Source organism: Caloenas nicobarica, chromosome 6 (genome assembly GCF_036013445.1).
Source record: "Caloenas nicobarica isolate bCalNic1 chromosome 6, bCalNic1.hap1, whole genome shotgun sequence".
NCBI classification, from domain to species: Eukaryota; Metazoa; Chordata; class Aves; order Columbiformes; family Columbidae; genus Caloenas; species Caloenas nicobarica.
In genome coordinates, this window is record NC_088250.1 from 37,679,872 (window position 1) to 37,692,482 (window position 12,611).

The following is a 12,611-nucleotide window of genomic DNA, read 5'->3' on the forward strand; positions in this document are numbered from 1 at the left end:
AGAAGCGGGTGCCAGGTCCCCCGTTTTGCTTTCAGTCTCTCAAATACCCCCTTGGCTGTCGTACTACTGATCCCTCGGGCAGGGACAGACGCATCCCCCCCTCCTGTCCCTGCATTTGGTAAAAACAGCTTAAAATGCCCTCGCTGTCCAAAGCAAACGTTAACATCAAATATTTGACCAGGGGGATGGAAAGCTCCTATCCTTTGGAAAACATTGAGACAAACAACAGCGATAAACCGTTCCTTATAGCAAGAGGCTTTAAAAACATACGTGTATGTGCCTGGAAACACGAGGGAGGGCATCAGAATTTTTTTCTTAGTAGGAGCTAACTTGGAGCGATACAAGGAAATTTCATCTATTCAAATGATGTTCTCTTGCTGTTGCAGCTGCCACGGAGTTATCAAAGATGGGGACAGTTACTGTTCTCGGTTCTCTGTACATGAAAACCACTTGACCCTGATTCCCTTATTGTCCCTCTCTGGGAATTACTATTATTAGTGCTGTGGAATATTTCTCCCTAAATATAACTGCAAAAAAGTAAACAATTCCTTATTTCTATTCTTACATTTTTTGTTTTCCTCATAGAGACTCTATTTTAAGAATAGATTTTAAAGAACAAATACTTTGTCTAAAGACTAAGAAAGAAATTAAGGTGGTAGCTGATATAGAGCCCGAAGAAAACCAGTATTAGGAGCAGGTCACATAACAGGGAAAAAGCCATATCTATTTAAGGAGGTATACCTAACAGGTCAACTGAAAAGAAAGTAGGGAAAAGTGCTTCAGATCAGCAAGAAGATTTCAGGAGCTTCCTTTGTCCACCCAAAAGGCAGCCAACAATTTAGCAGGAAATACTAATAACTGCTCCATGAATTAAAATAGGAAACAAAAAACACTTCCCCCCCCCAACCCAAAACTACCACCCAAACCAACCAAACAAACCCACAAACCCACAAACAAACAAAACAAAGCCCCACAACAAGACTGGATCATAATTATAGAGTTAACTCTCTGTAAGGTAAAGCTTAATGGACCAAGTGAGGTTTTTTTTCAGTCTTAACCAGAAGATGAAATTCAGAATTGCACAACCAGAGTGATCCACTGTTACAAATAGACCAAATATGCATTTTCCCCTCAAATCACTTCAGAAGCAAAATATCATTCTCTAGGGTCTGGGAGGGAGGAGAACAAGGTAAGAGCAGGTGTAGGGCATCCTCATCAAGGAGGGTTTAAATGTGGCCTGATGAGCTTTTCAGGTAGAGCCTAAAAGCGTTGATGGGATGTAAAGAAAACAAAACTGATAAGGAAGTTGGTGTAGCAAGCTGAGCAGAAAAAAGAGGAAGGTTTTATGCTGTTGTTTACCAAGCCATGGCTGTTGGGCCTGAGGTGAAATGCATCATGCCATGGTGAGGTGCAGATGGCGTGCTTTAAAAAAATAGCTGCGGGGCTTGCCGTGTAAATACAGCCAGGCTGGATTTTCCAAAGCAGCTGTGTGCTGAGCAGAGCTCTGCTGCAGGTGCAGCGTCTGCTGCTTGGCCTTGCTTCTCCTTTTCAGGTTGTAGAAACCACAGGGTTTTCCTGCTCGAGGGTCTTCTAGGCCATCTCGCCCTGGGTAAGACCTGCCTTATTTTGGTTAGACAGAGACCTTCTTCGTTTGCTGGATGGTTTTGCACTCCTGACATCGAGAGTGCTCTGGGCTAGCAGTACCAAGGCAAGCTTTCATGACCTGACGGACCAAGTGTCCTGGCACCCCGTCTGCCATGGGCTTGGTGTGCTTCAAGGCACCCTTGGTTGGTGGTTGTTGTCATGCGTCTTGCGAACAAGGCACACGTTTTGTGAGTTTATTACAAGTTTTATTTGCCTCCCTGTGGAAAAGCTCACATAATTTCTTTCAGCCAAGGGACAAGGATCCCATGACAAGGGTTCGAATGTGCTCTAGTGAGCCCGGGGCTGGCAGTGATGGACGGCAGGCGGGTATGGCAAATGGTTAGGGTGAAGGATGAGATGAAGCAGTATCAGCATGCTCACAGATGTGTCTGGCAGCGCACGGCTTAACGTGGTTAAGCACCTCCAACCAAGCCAGAGAAGCTGTTCGTATGAGAAATGTGTTTGCCTGTCCACCCCTTAATTTCTTCTCTGCCTTGTGTACCCCATACCTCAGTTACAGGCAGGCAGAGCTTGTATTCCCACAAAGCTGCGTGTCCTTTATATAAAAAAATACAGACCACTAGATTAGTTCTACAGTAAAAAAGGTACCAAGGAGACATGTTTGCTGATTTTCGAGCCTTGAATTTAAGGGCAAAGGTTTTTGGTTTTTTTTTTTTTTTCATTCCATCTGAAGAGTTGGGAAGGGGTCAATATTCCTACTCTCATGAAAGTCTACAAATGTATAGCCTTTGCCAACACAGCTGCTATCCTGCCTCCATTGACAAGGATAAAACTAAAGATGTTTTTTCAAATGAAAAGGCAGTGGGAAAATTTTCACTCTACCATTTGTATGGTTTTATTTCCAAAAGCATGATGAAAAGTTACAGTGTATTTCAGCTTGACTTGACATGAATGGCCAACCAAACCAGAAATAAGTACCTTTTGGGAGTGAGTTTAATGCTGGGATCCCTCTTGCCTCACTAGCTGAAGCGCCTCAACCTCCTGCTTCTCTTTCTTGGCCCAAATTCCTGGCGGTACGAAGTTTCTTGAGCAGCAGTCCAGTTGTCTTGCTGGTGGAGTAAATGAGATAGGTTAGTGGGAAGTCCAAAAATCATTTGACAGGGTAAAGATACTGTAAGAACTGATGGGTAGAGGTTAGCTTTATTTTGGGTCAATATTAAGTGCTTTGGGTGGTTGTGTGTTTTTTTCATTTGTTTGTTTTTTCTAACAAAGAAAATGAAATGTTACAGTTCAAGAGTGTCAAATATATTGGTGCTTACTGAAAAAGGAAATCTAGATAATAAATGCATTACTGCAGGGGTCTGTGCCTACAGAATATTGGGATGGAGTTGTACTTCTAAATTATATTGTTAGTCCACAGCTCTGATCCTTTGCCTCTATGTCTCTCCTCACCGTTTTGTTGTTGTTGTGTTGCGATTCCACCCCCCCCCCCCCCCCCGAAATTTCATCAATTTCATCAAGAAACTATTTTTGTTGCTTTCAGATGACTACATTCTAGCTACGTGTAGGAATGGGTGTTGTTCAAGCTTGAATGGAGAGGACTGCGCTAACACGTGGCTGGTCTGAGATAATGTTTATAGAGAGCAAAGAGAGATATCAGCTCTTTTCTTCCCTAATTTCACTTCTAATTCTTCTGGTTTCCACCCTGGCAAATCCATGCTCTCTGTAAATTGCCACCACTCCCTCTGCCATATTGCTGCGGACATTGCCGACTTCTACCTGTTATGCTATTGATCTGCTCCTTTGCTAAAGAGTTTCGTTTAAAAGCATTTTCATTATAATTGTGTGTGGTTTTTTGTTCTTTTTTTTTTTTTTTTTTTTTTGCCTGGGAGAAGGGTGCCTTCTTAATTGAATCAGAGCTTTAAGTTTTGCCATGGTGACAAAGGGGGGAAAAAAAAAAAAATATATATATATATATATACCTGGTTTTTGATTAACTCTTGGAGGTCATGTGCTCAGTCACTGTGCGGGTCAGAGTCTGGAGGACCCAGCATGTGACTGTGGCTGTTTCTTCATGCAGCACCCAGTATTTGCACAAGAATTTCATCATCCCCCCTCAGGAACGGCTGCCAACCGCAGGGTAACGTGGTTTCGCTGTGAAGGGGAAGAGATGAGTTTTATATGTAAAATTACTTTTAACACTGAAACATTTCTTGACATGAAGGTCAATAAGTGCCTAAATTACTTGAAGTAACTGAGTTTATTATAATTCCTCTCTGTCGCATTCCCTTGCTGCAGCTGTGACACTGTGCTGTGTAACTTATTTAATTATACACTTGTGTTTGCTGCTGTTTGTCTGTAGCTGGGAATGCTATGAATATTTAGATTTTTCTTTCTCTGCAGTTCTGTAATTTCAACAAATTCACTCAAGTGTATTTAACCTGAAGTAATCTAGAACGTGTGTTGCTTTGGGCTGTGCTTTTTTTAGGAACTTCCTTCTGCAAAAATGTATTCAGAGAAGCAATTTCATTCGTGTAAAGACGGGAAGGAGAATCAGCCCTTACTGGCTGTGCATTTCTGTAGTTTTTCTTTATTTGTTTTTAAAACAACTTCAATTCGCAGTGCTATTGGTGCTTTGGGTGGGCGTATTTTGACTCTGGGGACCTATACTGCAAACTCGAGCTCTTATACATGTGCACACCCCCAATTTTCCTTCCGAATATTTCATTTGGACACTAACCTGGAAACGTCAAAGGTCCAGAGGTTGAGCAGTATTTAGCAACCTGGTAAACAGCTATCGGAGGGCAGAAAGTGCAGCACATGCTATTCCCATGCTAAAACTCTTTTTTTTCTGAAGACATTGATACAGCTTTTTATGTAGCGATTCATTGTGTGCCTGTCAGCACTGTGCTGGGTAGAAAGACTTGTGAGTAACATCTTGGAATATTTTAAGAAAATGATTAAAGGGGGTGAGAAGACTTTTTTTTTTTTAATAAAGACATTGAGATACAATTATAGTTGGAGGGTAGATCTATAAAAATATCGTAAGTGGATCTAAAAATAGGATAAATTATCATTCTTGTAATTAAGCCTAATGGACCTTCCTGTGTAAGTTTGATAAGATGGCTTGCTAATATTCAAACATTTTTTTTCTATTTAGCCAGTAAATTATGCATAAAGGACAAAACAGAAATAATCACCCAGATATTTGTGTCACTTGTGTCTAATTCTCATTCATTGTCTTTTATAGTTTTAAAATGGGAGATGAAGTAGTGGGTCTGATATCTCTGCTGATAAAATATGTAACAATGACTGTTTTCTTAAAAGTTGTGTATGCTCTTTTTGAAAATGAAAGATTGCCAGCAGTCATTGGTGAGTTCTTTGCATTGAATCAGTATGCAGTAGAAGCAAATTCTGTGGAAGAGTCAAAAGAGCAAAGAAAGACTAAAAAAAAAAAAAAAGCTTATTTCACGTCATCTATTAAGACAAATAGTACGAGGAAGTTTCAAGGAAAGGTGGAAGTAAACACCTGAATGCTTTTTTCAGAGTAGGTGATGGAGGGAAGTTATTTCTCTTAAAATGTTCATTATTTTTACTCTAAATAAAGAGTATTTATTACATATACTGATTATTTTTACTTTAAATTGTATGAAAAAATCCTGGTATGGAACCATGCTTATCAGAGTTGGAACTATGTTTTGCATTGATGGGTCTAAATTTTAATTTGAAGAGGATACAGAATATAGTTTTCAATTAAATTAAGATAATCGAATTGGGATAAAGGTGTGCTGTTCTTATACAAATGTATTCTTTTCTACATATAGAAAATAACAAATGACAAATTATTGTAAAGTAACTGCACGGGACTCTATTCTGCAGCAATTAGAAAATTTAATAGTGTGCTTGGAGTGGAAAAGAAAAACAAAACAAAACACTAAAAAAAACACCCACAAAAAAACCAACCGACCAAAAAACCGTGAAGCAATTCTGGGGTTCCCTCTCTACGAAGCCTAATTCCCATTCAAAGGACAAAAGTACTTTCTTACTCTGGTCTCAGAATTGGATCTCTGGGATTTCATTCCTCAATAGGATTTTGATTGATTCTATTTTAGTAGTTTTATCTTATTTCATAACGTTTGTATTAAATCAGATACCTCTGAGCACTTAATCATTTTTAGCTTCTAGATCTTTGTATTTAATATTATATTTGCTGTCAAAATTTAATAAAAATAAGAATCACAATAAATGTAAGTCATTGATCATATGCAGCAAACTACAGCAATGACAGGGAACCAAAAGCCTGATCCAGAAATCTTTGTCTGTAATAGAGACAAGTATAGACTTCAGTGGGTTTTGGGTCAGGCCTCAAATGGAAACAAAATGGCCTGGAATATCATAGCCATTAATCCACTGTAATAACCGTGTGTCATTATTGAAAAATAGTGACTAGTAAGACAAATGGGAGGATGCTGCACTGTGTTTGTCTGGCGTAAAGCAGAGAAGCTACAGACCAGATGAGAGGGATCTGGTGTGTAAAGCCAAACTGTCCTTCAGGCACCCTTGTCATCCATCTCTTGATCATAAATTGCAAGGGAATTAGCAGGCATTGCCTGTGTGGGCACCAGGAGACAAAGGCTGGAGACTCCCAAACCTTCCTCATAGGCTGCATCCAGGAGAGGACACAGGTGATGGCAATGCCAATGCCGCACCGTCCCCCTCCCGGGGACTGGGGGAGCTGAGCATCACTGAACAAATATCCCTGACTCAAGTGAGTCATCTGTTTAGGGACATTAAAAGGCCCTTTCACTTACTTCAGGAGCTTTGTCGCTGGGGAGCAAAAAAATTCCAGGCATTAATGTGAGAGGAAAGGAACATGACTGGGTAGAAAAGACTACACAGACCCTGTTGTCTTTACATCTGGAAGGATACAGTCATGGAGACCTGATTTCCAACTGCTTCTCCAAGGATTGTTTCCATAATTTGCATTAAATGCTCATTATTAACAATAGAGGACTATATCTTGATTATGTGTGTATGTGCTGAACATGCTTTGGTAATGCCTTTGGGTTTGGGACTCCTGTGCTGGTGTTGTAAATCGAAGAAATAAGCCTTTGGAAACAAAAAGTGTTCCACTTTTTAAGTGTTGATCCCAGTATTGCTTGAAAATCAATCCTGATTTACTGATTAAGTTGGGTGTGATGGTTCCAGCCAGCTCAGCCGCTTTAGCATCACACCCAACTACTTGTCCAGGTGTAGCCCTTTGTCTTCTAGAAGCCTTGAAAAACACTCTGAGAACCAAGCTGTTAAAATATATTTTTTCAACCATTTTTGCCGTTTTATTTTCCTTTTTACCAGCTAAGGGATGATTAGGATGAATGAGTGGGAATGATAAATTTGGTGACAATGAGGAGGTGTGACTACCCTTGTGTGGAGATAACAAAAAACAAGGACATCTCCAGTACCTCCCAGGGGCTGGTGAACATTAGCTATGGAAAATGACTATCTTAAAAAGCTCTACTGGCTATTTATTTATTTATTCATTTTAAACTGTACATGCTGGTGGGAGAGGAAAAATTGCTACTGTGTGAGCTATCAAGTCTGAAAGGGAAAAAGAAAATGTTCTCATCATAAACTAAATGACAGCATGTTAAGCCAGGTAACTAGCAGCATGCTGGCCATTTAGCTAAAGTATAAACAGGTTTGGATTAATTGGCTGTAATGAGGTTGTGCTGTTTAGGGGCTTATATTTAAATACCACTTGTCCTTTCTGTATGTGTCGACGAAGCTCTTCTGGATGGTTTTCAGGGACTGGCATAAGAATTTGATAAAAAAACCCCTAATCTGCATTTATGCTTTTGTACCATAAAGAATACAGACAAAAGTGTCATAAGGGATTTAATTTTTTGAAATGTCTATAACTTGGAACATACCATGACGCTGATTCTCAGAACCTCTCTCCCACAAAAGCGTAAGCTTGGTTCAGCGGGAATGAACGTAAAGATCAGCTGGCTGCAACCCACATAATCACCTGTTGTTCTCTCCACAGCTTGTTTCTGGATAACTATCAATAATATACTATTGGTTAGAAGAAAGGAGAGCTGGTACCTAGGGAGGGTGCATATTTTTAAGAGTTTTCTTTCTCAGAGGGAGAACACTGTATTTTTCTAGCGACTCCATGCATATCATGTGCTAAATTGTCCTATTTCTACCTATGCCCTAGGGTTTCTCTGTTGCACCGAAACTCTTGGGAACGCTAAAAAGACAGATAATATTGTGTGGTCTAACTATAGAGTTCCCACCAAGCGCCTCGGTGAGCCTCCTGACTGCCTCCTGCAACACATCGCGGCAGGAAGCGCCGGCCGAGTTTTGCCCTCAAGTACAGAGCAACGTGTCATAAATTTTCTTTGCCGATAGATCTGCAAAACCAAGTGCGCAAATGCCCTGTTGAACGTACCTGTGTCTCTGAGCGTTACAGTTACAGAACTATTCTTCTTAAAAAGTTCAATGAGCTTGTAAATTTTGCAGATACATTTTTGGATATTTTGTTAGAAACTGTGGTCTGTCACGTTTGCGGCATAATTTGGGCTTCTCTCTTTTCCCAAGACAAACGGAGCTATAACACCAGCATATTCATTGTAGCTAGAAGGAAATATTAATTCAAGGTTCTGGTCTTGAAAGCTCCATTTTAATGGTATCTTTGTTTGCTCTGCCCTGGTACGTGAGCATGGCTGTACACAAACTTTCTAAGAAAAGCTGAAAGATGCTGAACCTTGTACAGCCTGGAAAGAACTTCAGTGTAGCTGTGCACCTGCTGTTTTTAGGAGCACAGGCTGCAGAAACAATCGTGCCGCCTCTGGCTTTGAGGTCTCAAAATTGTGAATGACACTTCAGGGTTTGTAACTGCTGCCGGTCTGGTGGGAGAACTTAGAAGCTGCTGCTATAGCTTAAAATGGGAACAGCATTGTATCTATAGAAAAAAAAGAAGTTGCCTTGGAAATACTTGAATTGATCAGTTTTGCCATTCTATTCAAATGCTTCACTTTTTAAAAGCTTTACATCAAGTCAGTTTGGGTCTTGACTGATGCAGCTTTAGTGGCTGCTTATCAGCCACTGGTGAATATGCGGACTGCAGAAGCTAAATTGTGGCATTTTTCATTTTTAAGGTGAAATTGAATGACCTGAAAATGGATCCATCTTCTCCTGTGTTACCAGCAAACATTTTAGAACAAACTGCCTTGCGGCTAGGATGCAGTCCCACAGACAAGAAACTTGCTTTTCACTTAGATGAAGAAGATGAGTTAAAGCATCTTCGCGAATGTTTCTTTATCCCAAAAGTCAAGGATCTGCCTCCAAGTAAGAATTATAATTACAGTGGGGAAGTGGGTGGAAAGGGTGGGGCTTTGCATCTTCCACATGTGTTTATCACAAATCCTTGGAAATCATTGTCACTTATGAGATAATTGAGCAATTGCAGTCGCATCTGAGCACAGTATGTCCCTGATGTTGCTAAACCAATCCATCAACTTATTCTAGCACCAGAAGCTTTATGCTCTCATTCCCATCCTGAATAAAATGTGAGGATGCAGTACTTACTCAGTGCTTATGCTGTCAGTCAGCTGCTTTGAACAATATAGTGACTGATTGAAAATTACAGGCAGAAGCTTTTCTATCTAACGGTGTGAAACGGCAATGTAGCTTACAATAGTTCAGACTAGTTGCTTCCTCAGTATAATATAGTTTGATATTATCTACCTAGTTACAATTATTTTAGTTAATGAAAGAGATGGTACATGCATTATATTAGCAATAAGGCATAAATGTTAGCAGTAGTGATTATTTTCTTCTGGAGGCCAAACAGAAGACTGTGCCTTAGAACAAATAATTGATCTGAGCAAGTAATTCATACTGAAACCTTTTAGTTGAAGATCTTTCCTAATTTCCTCATGAATTGTCTACGAATAGATAACTGCACATGGCTTCAATGTGGCCGTGCAAAATGGTTGTCAAAATTTTTCTCCCTCATTCGAGGTCTGTAGGTTGTTTTGAGGATGCGGTGGCATACCTGGCCATGGGTGCAGGGATACCTTTGATTTATTTAGAGAGGACCTGGTGTGTACTCCCAGCCCAGGAAAACTACAAAACATTTCCGTGTAGTTTTTTTCTATACCTACACCTGCTGGTGTGTCTGGTCAAAATTATGCAGAGAAACCTGCTGGGAGCACCTGTGGAGCCAGCAAGGTCCTGGGATCTTCTCCGGCTTCTGAAGTCCTGTCTGGGTTTATTTTCTGCTCACATGTCAAGTACACGGGGAGCAAAAGCTGTGCCTGCTCTGCACTCCCTGGTCATAGCACATGAGAAGCTGAAGAAATGGCATATTATTGCCTTAGATAGTGAATGTATATAGGTATGGTCTTTCTCCTTTTATTTTTTTTTTTTTTTTTGCCTTGACAGGAAGCATCTATTAAAAATTAAAGGAAAAAAAAAGTCATAGAACTTGCAAAATGTTTTCATCTTCTAATAAATGCAGATTCAATTTTCTGCAGATATTTTTCTGAAAAGAACAGTAGTGTTACTACATGAAAAATTGCAGGTACATTGACCAAGTTACATCCAGTAAAGATCTGTGATAGAAAATGGTACCAATTGTCTGAATTCCTGGACATCTTTTGAAAGTATCTTTGTCTTCAGTATGTTTCTGCCTAGTGATGATGAATGTTGGGAATGCAGCCTGTTCATGCCCTTAGGACATGGGGGTGATAAATCTTAGTTCCCTATGTACTAGTGGTATTGGCTTATCTTTCCTCGCATTTAAATCCTTGGGTTTTGCTATTTATATTATTCAGAGTAGAGCTGGACACTTTACAAATATTTAAACTAGGTGCTTCCTCTGCATGGAGGAGGTTTTCTCAGCCTGTCTGCCAAAAAAGTCTTTTTTTTCCTCTCTCTTTCCCTGGTTGCTTACAAGGGTTACCTAAACCCCATCTGTTTGTTTATGACTATTCCGTCCTGCAAATCACTTCTGCTCTCACCATGCTGCTGGTGCACATTCCCCAGTGCAGTGTAGGTACAGGAGATGCAGAACATCCCTCAGAAGCTGGGAAGATGTTGGACTCCAGCCGTGTCTGTGGCTCCAGTGTGTCAAATGTCTCTCAAGTATATGAAAAGTCACTTTTCAGTGTGGTGTCTCAGCAGCTTCAGATTAAAGAATCTATCTTCTGAGAAGTATATAGAGGTTGCGATACCCCTGTGGCAGTTATCATTGCTTCCATTCCAACCTCCATTATTGTTTGTTTTTCCATAGCTATAATATTTAGACTCCAAGACTGCTGATATTTATTCCCTCCCCCCCCCCCCAGTTACTATAATATGTAGTCCTGAGACTGTGGATATATATGTTTTAGTGAGGATAAGCAGCCTACAAAGTTGTACCAGTTGAATAGCACAGAGAACCCATCATTCTTGTGTTGCCAAATTGAGGGGTTTTTGCCTCCTCTTTTTCCCTTGTCTCTGTTCTCTGTGCTTCAGCTGTCATCAGGAACAGCTTACCTGCTGAAACACAGCAGGGGTGTAAATATATATATATATTTACGTTATGTGTCTATACCGTAGAGACAGATCTCCCATGACATTTATCTGAGCACACGAGCGGATCCTAGATAACGTGCTTCTGAAGATAAATGTCATTACAGATATTAGCCGTCAAATATTCTTTATGTATTTACATAAAACATTACAATAAGGTTTTAAAATGAAGCCTTACAAGGAGCAGATGAGAATATCCATAGGAGACAACTGTAAGATGACGTACGTAAAAATATTTAGAAAGTCATTATAATAGTTTAATTTAGTTATCAACTTATAAACTGTCACAGCTGTTTATTTGTTATATCAATCAAGTGGAAACCACTAGCAGACTAACTCTCTGGTAAATCTTTGAATTTTTCTGTTCAAGCATGAGGGACGAGGCTCAGGTGAGCAAATAGGAAAAGATGACAGCAGAAGATTTAAATAGATGTTTGCATCTCCTCGCTGACAACAAAGCTTCTTGAATGCTTTTTTTGGTGCACTGAGGGGAAGCAGGAATGGCTGGATTGCAGCTGGGCACCAAATCACCAATCTGATTAAGGCTATGGCTTGTACTTTGTCATCTTGTAAAGGAACAGAACATCATTTGGGTTTCTTGGGAATAAAAAGGTGTCCCAGACTGAAAGTGTTGAGCTGTATTTCCCTGAAGAGATGGTTAAAGGTAGTGGTTAATCATAAATCCGGCTCTTTGTTTGGAGGGCTTGTGAGGGGGGCATAGGAAGGTGTGAAAGAGGTGATCTTTTATCCTTCGGCAAGGGATAGGACTCAGATAGTATATAAACAGATTTAGTCCTTCCTTTCTGGTTAATAAATACATTGTGGTTTTGCCTTCTGTTTGGACTGAATATTTCTGAAAATAAACTTGCTTTTTCTTGGAGGTTTAAAAAGTATAGAAATACATCTTCAATGTAGGTGACTGGGTATATTTAGCATGCAAATTAACGTATGTTATAAGATCTGACTAATCTTAGTAGGTGTGAGAATAATTTATAATGTATCTAATTAATCTTAATGTGAATTATTGTTCCTTTTAAAATATATTTTTTAAAGCTTTTATTCAGGCTACTGTAAGAACATGTTTCATTCATTATCTCCTGTTTGTTTTGCACCAGCCATTATTTTGTCAGTTGTGCTTATTTCCTATCAGAATATTACAATATGTATTCAATGTCAACAGCAGCTCCTCCAGAAATAAAAAGGGCCAATACTGTGAGAAATGAAGGTGGCATAATTTGGGGAAAGACAAGTGCAAGTCTGAAGAAGACAGATGCTTTACTGTAAAGATTATCACCGTGACTGAGAAAGGGTTGGAGCACAAGGGTGTGGTGTGCCGGTCAGAAGTTGTGGACTGACAAAGATGCTGCAAAAAACAAACCTGTTTTGTGAAGCAGCAATGGTTCAGAATGAGTCTTTTAACGATG

At 39.8% G+C, this 12,611-nt stretch overlaps 1 protein-coding gene across 4 annotated transcripts in view; it reads left to right on the top strand.

Annotated features, from left to right (window-relative positions):
• Positions 1-1,718: 1,718 nt before the first annotated feature.
• The window catches only part of KYNU (kynureninase), a 59,705-nt gene continuing 48,812 nt past the window's right edge, over positions 1,719-12,611 (top strand). The window contains exons 1-2 of one of the 4 annotated variants that reach the window (XM_065638003.1): positions 1,719-1,766; positions 8,769-8,958. In XM_065638003.1, the coding sequence (XP_065494075.1) occupies positions 1,758-1,766; positions 8,769-8,958 (199 nt within the window). In that variant the 5' untranslated portion in view covers positions 1,719-1,757. Of the gene's footprint in view, positions 1,767-2,556; positions 2,593-3,679; positions 3,830-4,494; positions 4,530-8,767; positions 8,959-12,611 lie in introns of those variants that run through there. The other 3 variants (XM_065638005.1, XM_065638002.1, XM_065638006.1) reach the window with 3 other exon arrangements.